The sequence below is a fragment of the Macrotis lagotis genome, chromosome X (genome assembly GCF_037893015.1).
Source record: "Macrotis lagotis isolate mMagLag1 chromosome X, bilby.v1.9.chrom.fasta, whole genome shotgun sequence".
In the NCBI taxonomy this organism is placed as follows: Eukaryota; Metazoa; Chordata; class Mammalia; order Peramelemorphia; family Peramelidae; genus Macrotis; species Macrotis lagotis.
Window position 1 is genome coordinate 667780825 of NC_133666.1, and position 19051 is coordinate 667799875.

A 19051-nucleotide genomic window follows, 5' to 3' on the forward strand; every position below is an offset into this window, starting at 1 on the left:
TGAACTTCCTTCTGCTCCAGGAAGAGCATCACCTAGCTTAGACAGATGGAAGACTTGGGGGGAAGGGAGATTAGAGCTACTGTAGAATTTAGCTCCTCAGAAAATTATCCATTCACCCCCCAAAAGATAAGAGACTAAAGGTAAAATGACTGAAGACAGCTGCTCACCAGGATATCCTGGCAGGGAAATAACTAAAAGCTTGTGTTGTGTTTCAGTGGGGGGGGGGGGCTGGATTTGCAGTCTGAGGGCCCCAATTTGATCTTGGCTCTGTCACTGAGTGGGCTTAGGCAAGCTGCTCCCCTCTGGGTCTGTTAAATGAGATGCCTCTAATGTCTCCTACAGTCAAATTCCATGATTCCTTAGTGCTTCACAGACCTTTGCAGAGTGGGCAGGCCCACTGAGCCAGTCTGCAAGGGCAGTGGGGTCTCTCTCTCAGCTGTCGGGCAACTCAGCCTTCCTTCTGCACAGAATTCCAACTTGGTTCTGGGCTGAGCCATAGGGTAACACACACCCATCACATTCACAGACATTCTTCTGGTGATTCCCATTAGAATGAAGAGCATTCCTCCCAAGAGGACATCAGGCCAGTACCTTAAGCTACTCAGAAGAGATCTGTGAGAAGAAAAACAAAACTTCCAACATATGATAAAAATCTTTTAATCATGTTTATTTCCCAAACATGGCAAATCATAAAAAAAGAAAATATAAAGTAAATCCTCCCCTTGATTTGTGTTATTGAATTGTTTTGAGGAAAAGTTACACATTCATTTTCAGATTACAAAACTTATCAACAATCCCTCCTGTACTGTAAAAATATATGCAAGTGAGTCTCAAAGCCTGGAGAACAATGCCAGGTTTCCTGTTCCCAGAATATCCATCACTGTCAGCAAAACTTAGAATTGGAAATCCAGAAGTCCAGTTTCTCCCATTCAAGAGCTTAATCAGAATTCAAGGTGAGGCAGACCCCTTGAAGCACCCAATGTGAAATATGCCTTGTGGTGAAGAGATCGGCTTCAAAAACTAAGCCGACTCCCATTGCATTCCTTCTCATGGATGTGGTGTAGACAGGTGTCCGGAAGGTATTCTAAAGGCCAAGGAGAAGAGAGAATGGTGAGATCTGGGGTGGGGGTGGGGGAGCAGGATAACAAGCAGTCCAGATGCTATGTCTTAAGGTTTAAAGGAATGGCCATTTGATTGAGTTGCAGAGATTTCAACATGTCCTTCACTGAGAAGATCGTGAGGTCATCAGAGAAAGCCTTTGAATTTGCTATAATGGTGATATGTCAAAAACTAGTCCACTCTGAATCAGGTGAACACAAGGTCATGTTTCCATGGGTTCCCCTGGGGCTATTCCAGAAACATCCAGGTGAGCTGCCATCTCACTACCTAAACAATCCACAAGCAACTAAATTATCCTACAGATAGACTGTTGAAAGCATTTCTTGATCAAACTTCAATCAAAAGAAACAAGGAACTTGATGAAAATCCATAAGGAAGAAAGGGGGGGGTGGGAAAGAGGACTTAGGGCTGCTCCCTTTCACCTGTAGTTTGAGACGATGGGCTTCGATGGGGATTATCTTCAGAATGGGCAGGTCCACAACCAAGACTTTGGGTTTGCTCTTAATAAGGCAGCCCTGCTCAATGTCCCAGTCAGCACCTTCTAGATAGAGCCCCGACACAAAGCATCCTGTAAATACCAGGAGAAAAACAAGGAATTGAAACATGGATCTTTAGTGACAAAGTACAGTCAAAATCTCCCAGAAGTGCATATTCCCTGGTGATGTCCATCCTGCCTGTCTCTCATCTACCTTCACATAGAAGTGACTCAACAGACATGAAGAAATTAAATAATGTAAATTCACTAAATATCCCTCCCTTTGGGGGGAACCCTGAGGGCCTAGGGGTCAGAGGGGAACTTCAGACTTTTCTTCCACCTTTCCTTGAGAAGCCTTGCAATAGCAGTCACTGATGCTCCAAATGACCAACAATGAAAATTGCTATGTGGTAGCATGGGGCTAAAGAGATCGAGAGTTTGACTTGAAAAAAAAAAAAAGAAAAAAGTTTGACTTGAGCCTTTCTGCATCCTTCCAGATGTTAAACAAGGGTCCTCGATTAGGGGACCAGAGCCATCTGTCTCAGGACCCATCTTACCCGTGATGAGGTCTTCCCTGGCACCAGCTCCATCTACAAAACGCTAGAGGTGCCATCTGTGATCCCCACTGATGTTTCCAAAAGGTTCATGACAAAGGATCAAGGTTTAATGCCTTTAACAATCTTTTTCAATCATTCCTTCCACTTTGAATTGGTTTCAAGATGCTGTCCACTTAAGAATTCTTCTCAAAGGAGTAGCCTTAACCATTAAGGCCTTATATAATGATGATGATGATGATGATAAATATTGGGTGAAGTGGAATGGATGAGCTACAATCCAGCTTGGGAACACAGTCGAACAGAGCCATGGCCCCTTCTGTCTTGGTCCTACCACTGACCAAGATGGTTCAGCCCCCAAGGAGGGGCTGAGGGTAACCAAGGCAGCCTGCAGAGGAAGTTGGCCATACCTTGTCCTGCTCGTTCGGTCACTTCATCTACATCCTGGAATTTGGTCACTTGGGTAAACAAGGTGGAGCGATCCAGGGGCCAGCCATTCTTCCGACAGGTGGCCTGAACCAGAGCTGTGAGATAGGACTCGGGGATGTGCAACCCCGACAGCCACATCACATTGGGGTCACTCTCTAAAACCTAGAGAAAAAGAGAAAACAGTGGGCCAGTCACCTTGCTACTGACTTTCCACGACTTGCACCAGAATGAAGTCTGTGTCGCTTCTCTGTCCCTTACAAGAGGTCATCCCTCAGAGGGCATATCCAAACAAGCTTCAGCAAAGATGCTGCTTCTGATGCCAAGGAATATCTGAAGTCGGGGCCAGCTAGATGGCGCAGTGGATAGAGCACCGGCCTTGGAGTCAGGAGGACCTGAGTTCAAATCTGGCCTCAGACACCTAATAATTACCTAACCATGTGGCCTTGTGCAAGCCACTTAAGCCCATTGCCTTGCAAAAACTAAAAAAAAAAAAATTAAAAAAAAATCTGGTCAATGAATCATATTCACCCCCACCTTACCCAAGTTGTGTACTGAAGAAATCTCCGCAAGAAATACTCCATCCAGTTCCCAAGGGACTTCAAGGTGTCAGGAGCGAGTTTTCTCCAAATGTTAGGGATACTTCCAATAAAAAGGGCCCGCGCCACATCGTCCAGCTCATTGCTCATCCCAACTTCCCCAGCCAAGGCCTGTTGGCAGAATCGATAGAGAGCCAACACAGGCTGCTCAGAAAACAATCAACAAGCATCTGACCCTGCTGGTATCTCTCCCACCTCCCCCTCACTTACCCTCTGGAGTTCAGCCAGAGATTTCATCATTCGGATGGTCAGTTTGTTATACCGCTCCAGTTCCTGCAGCAACACCACCGTTGTGGGAGAGATGCCCAGGCCCAGGTGCTTGCGGATACTGTCCAAGTCAAACACTTTGGGCATTTTGTTTTCAATGTCCTGGGCGACCTGGGCAATATAATCGTCCCGGCTGATGCCACTGCTGGATTCCCCTATAACAGAAACGGTCATGAGCCAGGCCAACATCCATCAGAGCCTCATCCCCGGGGCCACCTGCTGATGCGACCTGCTCTCATGGAAAGGTTGATTAACAGCCATCCCCTGAGGAGAGCACTCTACCTGTCTGTGGCTGTAATTCCAACAAGTGAGACCACATGTCCCGAGCAGCCTGGGTGTAGTATCCAATCTCAGCGTTTGAATGGAGCCCAAACACCTCAGGTGTGTTGGCCAGCGGAAGCATCTCAATTGCGTCTGTAAAAGAGTGTAAACAAAAGAACGTGGGACCCCACGTCATTACCCCAGAGACAGTAATGTTTATTCCTACAATAACAACCAGGATAACAAGCATTTCTGTCATACTTTAAGGCTTGCTTAGGATCTTATGTATAATATCTCATCAGCTCTGTTTGAAGGAGTGGCCATCACAAACCCAACCCCATTGATGATTGGACATTTTCCACCCAACCCAGCAGTTCCCTTCTTAGACAACTTGGTGGTCCCAGATCAGTATTAACCCTCCTGCAGCTCCGACCTCCCCAAAGACCAGAGGTCTGTGCCCATGTTCCCAGGAGTTGTGGTTCCCTTAAACAAGGATGTCCCTGCCTCCCAAAGATAGTTTCCTAGGGAGGCTGATGGAGTGTGGTCAGCAGAAGTTGGCTTATCCATCACAAGAGAATGTTAAATGTTCACCAAAGGTTAGGGCTTAGAATGTTCAAGTTAGTCCTCAAAAGGGAAGTCACTGACCAAACAACATCTCCAAGTGCAACCTCTTAAATTTTTCCAGGATCTGTGCCATCTCACCTACAAAATCATCCTTATTACGACCGGCTGGGATTTTATAATCTACTTCCTTATTCTGGAAGAAGTGGAATGGCTGGAAGGTGTCAAAGATGAAATCCCCCAGGTACTCATCCATGTAGATGGTCAGGATTCGTCGGTCGAAGCTGTCAATAGCCCGGCCCCCATACATGACCTAGGCACAAGGCAGAATGCCCCTGAGATATAGCTGGGGACATCTGGCTGGACTGGCCTCACAGTGGAACCATCAGGGACTAGACCTGGTGTTTCACTCCCATGAGAAGGAAACAGTCCTACCAAGGCAGAGAATTTCTTGGGAACATTGAAAAACTAAGTGACTGCCAAAAGGGGACAGAGGTGAGACCTGAGCCGGAGTCTTCCTGATCCTGCAGTAGCTCTCTACCCTCCAGACCACATATTATATACAAAGTAGGCAGGGTTGTCAAGGTGACATTCCAACTTAGTTTTCTGTCTTCCTACAGCAGCAGACCCCAAACTGGCAAGCATTGCTTTTTAAAATGATGATCATGATGATTGGGGAAAGAAGCCATTGAAGGTATCTATCCCTCCAAATGACCTCAGCCTTATGGCATGGGGGAACAAAGAAGGGATGGCTAGTATGCTCAGGTATCCCAACCATGAAGAGGAAGAATTCAATCTGATTCCTAGGAGCTATCCTGCATCTCCAGACCCATCATCAGAACTTTATTTACTTGAAATGAGAATCCATGGGGTGAAGGAGAGGGTGATGATCACATACATGCTTCCCCTTTGACCCTGGCAGATAATTAGGAGTGAAGCCATCCAGCATCAGGCCCCACCTCTTGCCCTCCACCCTTGGATCCTGGAGGCTACTAGGGGCTCACCTCTCCAATGAGATACTTGAGACTGGCCCAGGGGATCTTGTTGTCATTTTGTTTGTAGGCTTTTGTTAAGTATGTGTTCAAGATTTCCATGCAGACCTAGAGATGGAAGCCGAGGAGAATAAAGACCAAGGGAAGTCCTGCTCCCCAAGAACCCACCCAGCATCTTCTTGTTGTTGTTGTTTGTCCTTCTGGAAATGACTGCCCCATTTGATCTTGAAGGACAAAGGTAAAAGAGGACCCCCAGGAGGAGGGAGAGGCCTAGTGGGATCAGCAGCACTATGGTAAACCTGGAAATCGGATTCGTTGAAGTCATAAGACACATTCCAGCCAATCTTGCCAAACTTTCTTCTCTCTTGTACCACTGCATGGAAAAAGGCCAGAACGTAGATCAGGGACATGTAGGCAGGATGAGGACACCGATCCAACATCTCATAAGTGATCTTGAAGTAAGTCGCCCGCATGTTCAACTTGAGACCATTGGGCGGCTCTGTCACCACCTACAGAGGGGAGAAAAGAAGACAGGCTGAGGGCCCACATGGGGTTGCAGGCTGTGGGACCTCAAGCCCACTTTTCCTCCTCCTCCTCCTCCTCCTCCTCCTCCTCCTCCTCCTCCTCCTCCTCCTCCTTGTCCTCCTCCCTTGGGTAGACACTGCCTTGGATACACAGTACGTTCTCAGAAATACAAGATCTTGAGAAGTGGGGGGGGGGGGGCAGAGCCGAGATGGCAGTGTGAAGGCAGCATTTCCCAAGAATTCCAATCCCCCAAACTCCCAAAAACAAAGGTATGGCTCTAGACAAAATTTAGAGGGGCAGAACCCACAGAAAGACTGAGTGATACATTTTCCCAGTCCAAGATAACTTAGAAGTTCCACGGGAAAGGTATGTTTCACCAGGACTAGGGGTTGGAAAAAAGCCATGACCCCCAGGCAGCACAGTGCAGCACAGCCCAGATATCACCAGCAACAGCTGGAAGGGGCAGTGACAGAACTCTGCTACACCAGAATGAGTGTGGAGTGAGGAGTTCTGCCACGAGAATCTGGAGAAAGCAGCCTGCACCCCTAGAGATGGTAAGGGAAGTCAGAGATTTCTCTGCTCTCCCTCAGGGTAGGACTCTGCTGCTAGCCTACACTCAGATCCAGGTTGCAGTTTGGGCTTTCATACTAAGTAACCAAACTGGATCCCTCCTTATACCTCCAGGGCATAGGGAAGTGAGGGGGCCATCTACATATCCAAGCACAGGCTACAGAGCATAAGACCTTGGAGGAATAAAGGTCCCAGTGTGGTGTCCCAAAAATGAAAATAACCCCAAAGCCTTGGAAGTGCTGTAAATTAGTCTTGGGATGAGGAAATGAGTAAACAAAAGAAAAAGAAGAATCTGACCATAGAGAATTACTTTGGTCCCATGGAAGATCAAAACACATACTCAGATGATCACAGAATTGAAGCTTCCATATCCAAAACCTCCAAGAGAAATAGAAAATGGGCTCAGACTATGGATGAGCTCAAAAAAAGACTTTGAAAAGCAATTAAGGGAGGTGGAGGAAAAATTGGGAGGAGAAGTGAAAGCAATGCAGAGAAATCATGAAAACCAAATCAAAAGCTTGGTGAAAGATATACAAAAAAATACTGAAGAAAATAAGACATTAAAAACCAGTTTAGACCTAATGAAAAAAGCAAAACAAAAGGCAAATGAGGAGAAGAATGCCTTTAAAAAGCAGAATTGGCCAGCTGGAAAAGGAGATTCAAAAAAAGCTCTCTGAAGAAAATAACTCCTTCAAAAGCAAAATGGAACTAAAGAAAGCTGATGACTTTGCAAGAAAGAAGGAAGAAATAAAACTCTGCCAAAAAAAGGCAAAAATTAGAAGAAAATGTGAAATATCTCATTGGAACAACAACTGACCTTGAAAACAGATCCAGAAGAAATAACTTAAAAATTATTGGGCTACCTGAAAGTCATGACCAGGAGAAGAGCCTAGACTTTGTTTTTCAAAAAATAATACAGCAAAATTGCCCTGAGATCCTAGAAGCTGAGATCCTAGAAATCAAGAGAATTCACCGGTCACCCCCTGAAAGAGATCCCAAAAGAAAAACTTCCAGGAATATTATAGCCAAATTCCCAAACTCCCAAATGAAAAAGAAAATTCTAAAAGCTGCCAGAAACAAACAATTCAACTACTGAGGCTCCATAGTCAGGATTACACAGGATCTAGCAGCATCTACATTAAGGGCTTGTAGGGATTGGAATATGATATTACAGAAGGCAAAAGATCCTGGTTTACAACCAAATCAGCTACCCAGCAAAACTGAACATTCTCTTTCAGGGGAAAAGATGGACTTTCAATGAAACAGGGGACTTTCAAACTTTCCTATTGAAACAACCAGAACTGAACAGAAAGTTTGATCTCCAAGTACAGGACTCTGGTGAACCACAGAGGGAGTGGAAGAGAAGGACTATGAGGAACTTGATGATGTTGAACTGTTTGTATTCCTGCATGGGAAGAAGATATTGATAACTAATATGAACTTTCTCATTTATAAGAGCTGTTAGAAGGAGCATAAATAGATAGGACATAGGAAGGAGCAGAATATAATGGTACGATATGGTAAAGGGATGGAGTCAGTGGGCAATGGGGGAAAGTACTTGGAGGAGGGAAAAGGAGATGAAGAAGAAGCTGAGAGATTTCACATAAGAATAAAGAAAAAGCTTTTTCAATGGAGGGGAGGGGGAAGGCAAAGGCGGGGGGACTGAGAGAGCCTTCATTCTCATCAGAAATGGCTCAGGGAGGAAATGACATGCACACTTAATAGGGTGAGGAAATCTGTCTTGCCCTAGAGAAGGATGGGAGGAAAGGGATGGGATGAGGGGGAATAGGGGGAGGAAAGGGGGGGAAATAGGTGATAGAAGAGAGGGAAGATTGAAGGAGAGGGTACTGAGATACAACACATGTTTGGACAGGGCCAGGATGAAAGGAGAGAGAGACTAGAATAAATGAGAGTGGGAAGGAATAGAGTGAAGGTACAGCTAGTAATAGCAACTGAGGGAAAAATATTTTAGCAACTTCTCTGGTGGACTTATTTTTTTTCAAGGCAATGGGGTTAAGTGGCTTGCCCAAGGCCATACAGCTAGGTATTTATTAAGTGTCTGAGGCTGGATTTGAACTCAGGTACTCCTGATGCCAAGCCAGTGCTCTATCCACTGTGCCACCTAGCTGCCCCTTCTAGTGGACTTATAATAATGAAGGCAACTCACCCAGAGACAGAGACATTGAAATCTGAACACAGACTGAAGTACAATTTTTCTTTCTGTCTCTCTCTATTCTTGAGGTTTCTCATCTTCTTGGGGGGAAGGGGGTTATGTTTATTCTTATGTTTACTCTTATAACATTCAATTTACCTCAATGTATGGCATGGAAACTATGTAGAGACTGTCAGACAGCCTTGGGGGTGGGGAGGGAAGGGAGGCTGGGAAAAAATTGTAGAATTCAGAGCCTGGCAAAAAATGATGGGTACATATTAAAAAAATAAGTAGAAGTAAAGAAGAAAAAGGAAGAAGGAAAAGAAACTCCATAATCTGGTATATATATGTATAATTATATAATATATTTATATAAAATTATATATTTTTAAAAGACCCAAGGCAAATATACAGTTAGCCCATAAATACCCCCTCTTTTACCACTATCAATAAAGCATGACTAATTAGAAAAAAAAAAGAAATACAAGATCTTGGTTTCTATCCTGGTTGTATCCCCTAAAGAAGCCCCTGAACCTCTCATTGTGGAGCTCCTCACCTATCAAGTGGAGGGGATGAAAACTTTCTCCACACCTGCCCTGCACCCTGGAGAATGCATAAACATTTTTTTCCCAAAATAATGTAAATTGAACAATATGGGTGGGGTACTCCGAGCTGACATATGTGGAGAAGAGGTGGACAAGCCTTGTCTGATTATTGCTATTGCTGTCTCTAGGCCCACTCTTGAATCATGCACAGACCCATGGGCAGGGAGACGGCATGGTCTGTGCTCTGATCCTCTAGTAAAGGACACTTAAGTTGTGTATGTCCATTAGCATGGGGCCAGAGCCCAGGCCCCTACCTCAACCCCAAGTCATATACATGCTCCACAGCTTGGCACCCATACTCTAGACACTCCAGGCATGCCTGTACTTAAAATAAGGGAATAAAATAAAATAATGTCATCTCTACATCCACATATGGTACGATGGTTTCACCCAGTTAACATTATTTGGCCATGCAAAGAGATTTTTCTCTCAAGGTGCCAGGCATACAAAGAACTGAAGTAGAGGCCTTGATATGATCTCCTTTAGGCCCCCTTTCATTTTTATAGAGGAAAACACCAACATCTGGAGAAGAAGAGTAACTTTCTTCAAGTCACAGCCTGAGCCAATAGAAGGATTCAGAATTCAAACCTGGCCCTTGCCCCTCTGGGCCAGGACCCTTTGTCAACAGGGACTGAAGATGGCAGAGCAGGAAGGCAAGAGGGAGGGGTCTCCATTCTCCCTGCAGAGCCACCTCTCCTTACAGTCCCCTGGGCCCCTATCAGCCGCTGTTGGATGTCTGGTAACAAGGACAGATGGATGGACAAACAGATGGGCAATTCTTTATCTCATAGCCCCATACCTTTAATGATTTCTGCAGGATTCCGATCGGGAAGCCTTTAGTGGGGTCAGTAGTGAGCCACAGGCGGAAATCTGGGTGAGGTTTTGTGATTCTCTCCAGAGACTTCTCCAGGTCCTTGAGCCATTTGACAAGAAGGTGGCAGTTCTGCAGCATCAGCCACTGACCCCGGGCCACAGCGGTCTCAAGCAGCTGCAATGCCAACTGTACCAATCACAGTAGAGGGGTCATGAGTTGGTGACCTCCAAGCAGAATAAGCCCGACCCTGACCCTTCACAGAAGAGCCTAGGGAGATAAGTGACTTACTCAAGGTCAAACAGCTACTAAGGGTCAGAGGCAGGATTTGAAAATCATGACTTTGTAAGCATTATGGGACAGGCAGTCTTGCCCCTGGGGTCTTGTCCTGTCCCATCATAGCCCAGTTTATAACTAGAGATGAGTCACCAAACCTCTCCATCCTCCTACCTCAAATTATTGAGGAGACCCTGCTCTGGGGTGGTAGATGGTGTTTCCACACCAGAAGTTCCTTAAGTCACTAAAATCATGGTTCTGAACCAAAACCCAACACTTCTTCATCTTTAATCCAGGTGTTGACCCAGAATAAAAAAATCCAGACAATACTTGTCACTGGTCTGGTTCCAACCTCAGCACATGATCATGGGGAGGATTCACTTTTCTACATGGAACCTCAGTGAGCAGGAGCTTCCACCCCTGCAGATGTTCATGGGGCAGACATACTGCTCATCCAAGGCAAATCCAGGGGGACTTTAGTTCAACTTCCCATTATTTAAATCAAGAAGACAATTGTAACAATGGTGCTCCATGGTGACCACTTTGAGGATGCAAACCCTACACTCGGTTTCAGGAATTATGGAATGCATATTCCATGAATCACAGTAATCTTCCAAAAGCAATAGTCTCACAGGAGTTGGAGAGAGCTAACCACCACTTGATTATTTGGTCACATTGTGTAGGACTTTGACTCACTGGGCTTATGTTTCCTTGGTCACAGGGTCCATATATAATACATATATATATATATATATATATATATATATATATATCACATAAAATTTTGTTACTATTACATAAAGACAGAAATACAATTCATTTTCAGGAAAAGATCTATAGGGAAAACTGTCCTTGGGTTAAAGTATGAAGGTAAATGCCAATATGCAAAGACTTGCCTCAACTTCCCAGATACCAAAACCACTCTTGCAAAGGCAGATGCATACACATGCATACACAGATAATCTCTCTCTCTCTCTCTCTCTCTCTCTCTCTCTCTCTCTCTCTCTCTCTCTCTCTCTCTCTCTCTCTCTCTCTCTCTTCCCCAGAACAAATTACCTTCTCTTGACCTTGACCCATTGCAAGGAATTTGAGGCGATTTCCTCCAAAACCACATCTATCAGCTAATTTCATCAGATCACTGGCAGGGTCAGATCCAGGACTCAGAATGAAAACAATAGGTGAATTTGGAGTGCTCTGTTCAAAAATGGCATCAAAGCTGATCATTGGGGGTTGAACATACCTAGCAGGAGAAAGAGCCCAGATAAGATTCTTCAGTTGCTCACAGAATTATTCTCCTCTCTTTGGAGAGGAAATCTAATTAGCAGATAACCCTTGAAGTTGGAGACATGAATTCAATGTCAATGGCTTTCTTGACATTCATCAACTATAGTTATGAAAGGAGGCTAGAGATTTATAGATTCAAAGTATAGTCAACACTGTTCATAACCTGTCAAGCAGATTAATTAAGACATTAGTTAAGAAGAAAAATGTAAACCTAACACTAAACATAACCAGGGAAGGACCCGGGAATCCATTGGGAATTTGGTCACAAGTTTGGGGGTTCATTAATACAAAGAATACAACTATCCCTTTCTATTGGTTATGCATAAATAGGCATGTGCATGGAAAGCATTTAACAAAATCATCCTGATGTCCATCAAGGTAGAGCACGACCTAGCTTGAGTGACACAAGCTGGAAAAGCCTTGTGGGCCCCTCAAGTGACCAATATGATCCAAGGTCCAACTGAATCAAAAGAATGGCCACCAGAAATTCATGAAAACTATATAGGAAGTCATGGAGGGCTGCAGTGGAGCCTGGTGCAACAAGGTTTCTAACTGGCTTTTCCCTTCTACTCACTCTGGTGGGTCTTCCACAGCGCTTCTAAAGCTACACCCCTAAGCACAGGAATGTATTGCTAACTTGCTTAAGAAGTTCCAGGCTATATCTACTATGTCTAGAATTAAATGCAGTCTTCTGTTTGACATTGAAAGCCTTTCCCAATCTGCCTCTAGCCTTTTAATTTATGACTTCCTTCATTTAATGAGACTATTATACTCATCAACCTCCATGGATTTAATAACCGTCTCCACATTAATGAGTTTCAAAGTCACCTCTCCTGCCCCAGTCTCTCTGCTGTCTTCCAATCTCACATCTCCAATTGCCTCTCAGACAGTAAACTCACCATGTCCATACAGAGCTCCTGATCTTTCTCCTTAAACCCTCCCGACCTCCTACTCCACAAATTACTCCACCATCCCCTCACTCCCTCAAGCTCACACACTAGGAGTCATCCTGGATTCTCCACTATCTCTCACCACCACCATCCAGTCCTAAATCCAAGCTATTGCCAAGACCTGGTCAATTCACCTTTGCAACAACACCTCTCCAATCCTTACTCCTCACACCAGGACGTTTACAATAGTTGCTGAGGGGTCAGCCTGCCTCAGCAGTTTCTCCATTCCAATCTATCCTCCAGTCATCAAAGTGATTTTCCTAGAGTACATGCCTGATTGTTTCATCACTTACCCTCAATACACTACAGTGGGATCCTATCATCTCCAGGATCAAATACAAAATGTTCAAAGCCCCTCATCATTGGCCCCTTCCTACCTTTCCAGGCTTCTTACACCTCTCTCCCTGACAAGTCTTCAGTCCAGGTCTTCTGACTGGTCCAGGAACCTCAGATGTTTTACAGGCCAGCAACATTCTCTCCCCTTAACTCTGCCTCCTGACTGTCTGGGCTTCCTTCAAGTCCCAGCTAAAATCCCCTTTTCTACAGGAATGTCTTAATGTTGGCACCTTCCTCCCCTTAATTCTCCTATATAAAGATTTTCTGTACAAATTAATTTGCCTATTGTCTCCCCTGAGACTGTCATCTCCTCAACTACCTTTGGCTTCATGTCCTCCATCCTAAGACTATCTTGTATTCATTTTGTATTTGTCAGGGACATGTTTTGCCCAACAGATTGTAACCTCCTGCAGGGTAGAGGCTGTCACTTCTGTGCTCAGTATGGTGCCTGGCCCATTGGCAATGCTTATGAACAATTTCGATGAATTGATTGATTGATTGACTGACTCAGAATGATCACTTTTGCAGCTGTGTGGAAGATAGGTTAGGAAGCTAGAGAATGGAAGAAGATCAATGTGGAAATAGTGTCTGGCTCATTGAGGCCAGAGGTGATGGAGACCCTCAAACAACCAATTTTCAAGATTGGTGACAAGGATTTCTATTAAAAGGATGTCCATTTGATGTCTTTCCCAACTCTTACAGAACAGAGAGAAGGTACTGAGAGGTTAAGGCACTGGCTGGGGATTCTCTAGCCAGGATATGTCAGAGGCAGGATCAGAAACTGGCCACCTGGCTGTCACTTACTGTCAGGGGCTTCCAGATCAGGTGCCATCTCTGTCTCATTTGAGGATCAGTTCAAATGTAGCTTTCTGACACTCGCATCATGACGACTTGCATCATGACACTCGCATCATGTCCACCTGAGGTGGACGGTGCCCAGGGGGTGCATGAGGGAAGCACAGAGATCCCAAAGCTCTCACCATCATTACAAACCACAAAAAGACCAAGAAAGAGCCTCTTACTTACTTCTCCCCCATGGTCACAGTCACATAATCAGTAACTGCCCTATATACTCGATCCACTCGGAAACATCGTAAAATAAGCAGTTTCTGGAAACTGGTTATACGGTCGTCATAACCCAGGGGAAATTGAAACTGTTCCAGTGAATCCAGGTCATACCACTGGGGAAAAAAGATGGCAGTTTATCAAATCAGAAAGGCTATGGACCAGCTGTCATGAGCCAGTCTCTGCTTTCCATCTCATCTCCCAACCAATCAGCTTAAAGTCTAGCTCAAAAAGGGCAATTTAATTTAGCTAAGTTCATGGATATCCATAAAGGAATGGGGATAAAGATGAAGAGAGAGAAATACAATATCTAACAAACCATAAAAGAATTAGTCTAGAAAGGTCTAAACCTTTAAAGTTTAGGTTCTTAACTTTTCTTGTGTCATGAACCCCTTAGAAAGACAGTCTGGGGAAAGCTTCTGGGCCTCTTCTCAGAATCATGTTTTTAAATACCTAAAATAAAATGGCTAGAATGATAATCCATCACTTAGGGAACCAATGATAATGAAATGCAATTATCATATTTTTTAAAAGTAAAATTTTGTGGGTGGCACAGTGGATAGAGCACTGCCCTGGAGTCAGGAGGATCTGAGTTCAAATCCAACCTCAGACACTTAATAACCTAGCTGTGTGACCTTGGGCAAGCCACTTAACCCCACGGCCTTAAATAAAAAATAAAAAGACAAGGAAAAAAATAAAGTTTGTGGGCTCCATATTAAGAACACTCAGCTTCAACCAAAGTTGTGTTGGGGATTGTTAGGCAATGAGAAGAAGATGCAACCATGAGCAGACACAGTCACAGAGCTCACCTTCTTCCAGAGTTCCTGGTGCTTTTCTACATCATCAGGAAGTGTCCCAAAATCTGGAAACTGCTCAGATAAAAGTATAATGTCTTCCCAGCCCTGATCAGCCAACCAAGCACAAGGCTTTTTTCTCTTGCTTTTCTCCAGTGAAATGTTTCCTATTCACAACAAGGGAAGACAAGGAACCCTTGTGGTCTGCCAGTAGACACTGAAATGAGGGACAATTCAGAGGGCTCCAGTTGCTCTCATACAGAGACAAGAGATATAGGTATGGAAGGAGAAAGGTCACTATTTCTATCCATTGAGTTCAATCAGTCACATCAGCTTAGGTTTGGAACCTGAAGTGATGGCTGACTATAAAATTAGCACAGCAAATTCTCATCCACATTATGAAGTGGAAAGCCAAGTCAATTCAATTTAGGTTTTCAGCACATTTTTTTTAACATCTTCCATATAGATCTGAAAAGCTGGAGGACAACTAGGTGGTGCAGTAGACATAAAGCACCAGCCCTAGAGTTAGGAGGACCTGGGTTCAGATGTAGCTTCAGAGATTTAATGCTTACTTTAGCTGTGTGACCTTAACAGCCACTTAATGCCATTGCCTTAGGGGAAAAAAAAAGATTTGGAATGTTGGGGTGGAGAGAATTGTGAAATTGTGCAAACTTGTTACCTTTCAAAAAGAAATCCAGCTCCTCTTGAGGGACCCTGCCATCTGCTTGTTCTATCTTGATCGTCATATTAAAAGCAAAGAGCAGCTTGTGTTTCTCAAATAGCCCTATGGTAAAAACATCAAGGGAGCCTGAGAAAGTGTCAGGTCCCAGCCAGTCAGTCCCAGCCAGCCCCTCTGGCTGCTGGGCCTTTCACATCTGCCAGCTCAGACCTGGGACACCCCTCCCTCCTCCCCTCCTCTGGCCAGCTCCCTTGGCTCCCTTCAAAATCCAACTCTTATCTCTACCTTCTGCCAGAGGCCTCTCTGGTTCCCTTTCAGATCACCTTCTAGCCATTCTGGAGGGAGCCGGCATGGACCTAGTTATTGGCATGCTATCTCCCCCATTAGAAACAGGAGCTCTTTGAAAACAGGGACTTTGGTTTTAGGGGATTTTTTTCCCCTTTACTTGTATTTATTGCCCTAGCACACTTTTAAATGGAGTGGGGAGTTGGGGATGAAAGGAGAGAAAATAAAAATGTTTGCTAATTGAAAAACAAATTTTTTAAAGGAAGAAAAGGTAATTTCAGTTAAAGCAGACTTGTCTTTTTTTTTTAATCAGGTTTCTAGATTGGGGAAAGTGAATAAAAATGACTCATGTTTTCAGATAAAACAAAGAGATTCAGGATGACAGAGAGGAAGATTGAATGACTAAAATATCACTTAATGGATTGCTTTCATTTTGGAGGGGAATGTTTCAGGGATCTATCCTTGGTCCTGAGCTGCTAAACCTTTATATAAATGACTTGAATGAAGGTATAAATGGTATTTTTATCAAATTACTACATAACATGAAACTGAGAGGGATGACTAACACATTGAAAGACAAAATAAAGATAGAAAAAATGTGCCGAAACAACAAAGAAAATAAAAACTGAATGCTATGTAGTGATAATAAATAAATTTGGTCCTGAAGAAGAGAAAGCATATGAAAATGTACTTCCTTTCTTTGAAGAGGTGAGAGACCATTTGTTTGGAATACAGTATATTCTGTCATATTTGGTTGAGGTATTGTTTAATTTTGCTAAAATGCCCTCCTCTCACCTCCTTTTTACTCTTTATTATAGGGGATAACATTCCAGGTAGGAGCAGAAGGAAAGATATACTGGGAAATTTAAGTCAGGTAAAAATCAAAACTATCAATATAAGTTTTAAAAAGAAAAAAATATATAGGAATTTAACAGATTAATGTAAAGTTCTATATCTGGATTCAAGAAATCAGTTGTACAAATACAAAACGGGAAAAAGAATGACTTAAAAGGAATGATGGTCTTATGAAAAAGAACTGGGGTGGCAAATGTTATAAAAAGAAACAGTGAAATGTAGCAACCCAAAAAGGTACAATCTTCATTGTGTTATGGAAGGACATGTTTAGAACAAAAAAAGAAATTACTTTAATATACTCTTGATCGGCTAGAACTAGGATTTGAGAGGGAAGCTTACATATATCAGGGAAAGGTGACCAGGATAATGAAAAAGTATATATGCCAAGATATCATACTTTAAAAGGAAAAAGAGAGTGGTAGAGTAAAAAGAACACTAAAGTCATGAGACATAAGTTCAAAAAACAATTCTGACCCCGGAGAAATCCTCGACGATCTCAGCTATAAAATAGTAGTGATGACATGGGTACCACTTCCAACCACAGGATGGTTGTAAGGAAAATATTTAATAAGCCTACACTGCAGAAAAAGTGTTGATTACTATGCTAGTTGTCAAGAGAGAGAGAAGGGGAGAGAGAAAGAGAGAGAGAGAGAGATTTCTGTTTGAAATAAGAATCAATCTACTAACAATTAGAGATTTACCAAATTACAATTTTCTGGCTCAGGAGGAAATAGGTTCCCTCTCTGGAGATATTAGTTGAATATATTGTAAAGGATATTCTTATTCAGGATGGATTAGATGGCTTCTGAGATCCTTTCCAACTCTGAAATTCTGTAATTCTGTCATTTTAATGAACCCTTTCTTCTTTTAACCTGAATTATCAACCACAATCTCTGTTTTATAAATACAAATTTTCATCGGCAGGTTTTCCTAAAGTCAGGGATGTGATTGCAGGAATTAACCCCCTCACTATAGTCATGCTAACCTGTGCAGCCATAGTTGTAGATGTTGAAAGTTAGAGTGTCCATAATGTTTTTTAACCTCTTCCCAAGAAAAGAATCAGGCAAAGATTTCTTAAGTGAGAGAATAAAGACATCTAAGAAGGCAGTCAAGGAATACTGATACATGGTGTTCACGAGTGCCATTTCTGATAAAACAAAGAACAAGATGGCGCCCCTCTTGGCAGCAGGCCGGTAGCCGTCACGCAGTCGATCAATGTCCACTGCTGTCTTTTCAGCCAATTTGAGTTTCTCTAACACCTAAAGGAAAGGTCTGTATCAGAACATGTTTGTTTGTTTTTCATATAAGAAAACCTGTAAAATCACAAAGGTATAATTTTGTGATGGGCTGAAAACATTAGAGGTGGGGAAAAAAAACAAGACTTGAGGATGCTGCTTACAAGTGATTGAAAAAACTCTTTTGGGCTGAGGAAATTCAGAGGACTGGGTTACTCTGCTCCCAGGGCTCCAGGATACAAGTTCATAATCTGTCTGCAACTTTGGTCTCTAGGCATAGCTCTAAGCACAGTGTCTTCCCAACTTTGACTACCTTTCCCTTCTCCCCCAGGTCCTCCTGATGCCACATCCATCATTCTCTCCCCTATAAGTAATGAGGACCACAGAGGACCAGGGCGAGTAGTGATGGCAAGCATATAAGGCTGATGGGATGGAGCTCCCTCACCTCAGAGGCCTTCGTCTTTGTCTCCTCAAGGGTCTGCACTAAGTCCACATTATCCAACATGTTGCCCGTGGATGTCGCCAGTTCTCGAAGGAGAGAATCTTCCAGGTCTTTGAGCAAGTTCTTGTTCTCACTCGTCTCCTGGATGAGGTGCTCCCTCTGCTCCTCCAGTTCTCTTCTCTCATAGGCCACAATGACACTGAGCAGCTGGTCCTCAAGGCCTTTCAACGTGACTGTGGATGGGACAAGGAGACTGGTCTGACTTCCAATAGTTTTCAGATAGGCACTTTTTTTCCTTTGGATCATCACCTGGTACAAATCATTCAGTTCAAGGTGTTCTATCACATACCAGCCAAAAGGGTGAACAGTCCCTGTGTTCGAGGAGCTCACCACACAACAGGAAGAAATATAAACAAAGGGGATTTGCAAAGATCAGGAAAAACCCCCTCTAGAAAGGGGATGGCCCATGAACTTTCATCCTGAAGGAAGAAAAGTTTCTAAGGCACAGCAGTGAGAAGAGAAAGCATTCAAGGCTCTGGGGATAGTGTTTGTACTAAAAAAAGAGAGAGACACACAGAGATAGAGAAGGGAGAAAGGAGAGAGAAATGGAGGGGGAGAGGGAGAGAGAGACAGAGAGAGAGAGAGAGAGAGAGAGAGAGAGAGAGAGAGAGAGAGAGAGAGAGAGAGAGGGAGAGAGAGAAAGAGAGAGAAAGAGAGAGAGAATAGGATCCTTAGTTCAGTGAATAACAAAAGACTACTTTGACAGGCACAGGGATGGTATAAAGGGGAGCAATATGAATATCTGGAAAGAGAAGAGGAGCAATATGAGAAAGCTCATATTTACTTAGCTGTGCAGATAAGTGGAATATGGAATGTAAATTCTTTCTAAGGTGACCATTTTGCCTTTACATTTCCAGAGCATACCACAGGGCC

General features: G+C 43.5%; 1 protein-coding gene across 1 annotated transcript in view; it reads right to left on the reverse strand.

The window, feature by feature from the left end:
- Nucleotides 1-670: 670 nt before the first annotated feature.
- DNAH10 (dynein axonemal heavy chain 10) overlaps nt 671-19051 on the reverse strand; it is a 154816-nt gene continuing 136435 nt past the window's right edge. The window contains exons 62-77 of the mRNA XM_074202238.1: nt 18122-18351; nt 17427-17700; nt 15302-15406; nt 14638-14789; nt 13790-13944; nt 11250-11433; nt 9906-10106; nt 5554-5763; nt 5267-5362; nt 4404-4575; nt 3723-3854; nt 3384-3595; nt 3117-3284; nt 2559-2739; nt 1542-1687; nt 671-1084 (exon numbers count right to left, since the gene is read on the reverse strand). Coding sequence (XP_074058339.1) covers nt 938-1084; nt 1542-1687; nt 2559-2739; nt 3117-3284; nt 3384-3595; nt 3723-3854; nt 4404-4575; nt 5267-5362; nt 5554-5763; nt 9906-10106; nt 11250-11433; nt 13790-13944; nt 14638-14789; nt 15302-15406; nt 17427-17700; nt 18122-18351 — 2765 coding nt within the window. The 3' untranslated portion in view covers nt 671-937. The remainder of the gene's footprint in view (nt 1085-1541; nt 1688-2558; nt 2740-3116; nt 3285-3383; nt 3596-3722; nt 3855-4403; nt 4576-5266; nt 5363-5553; nt 5764-9905; nt 10107-11249; nt 11434-13789; nt 13945-14637; nt 14790-15301; nt 15407-17426; nt 17701-18121; nt 18352-19051) is intronic.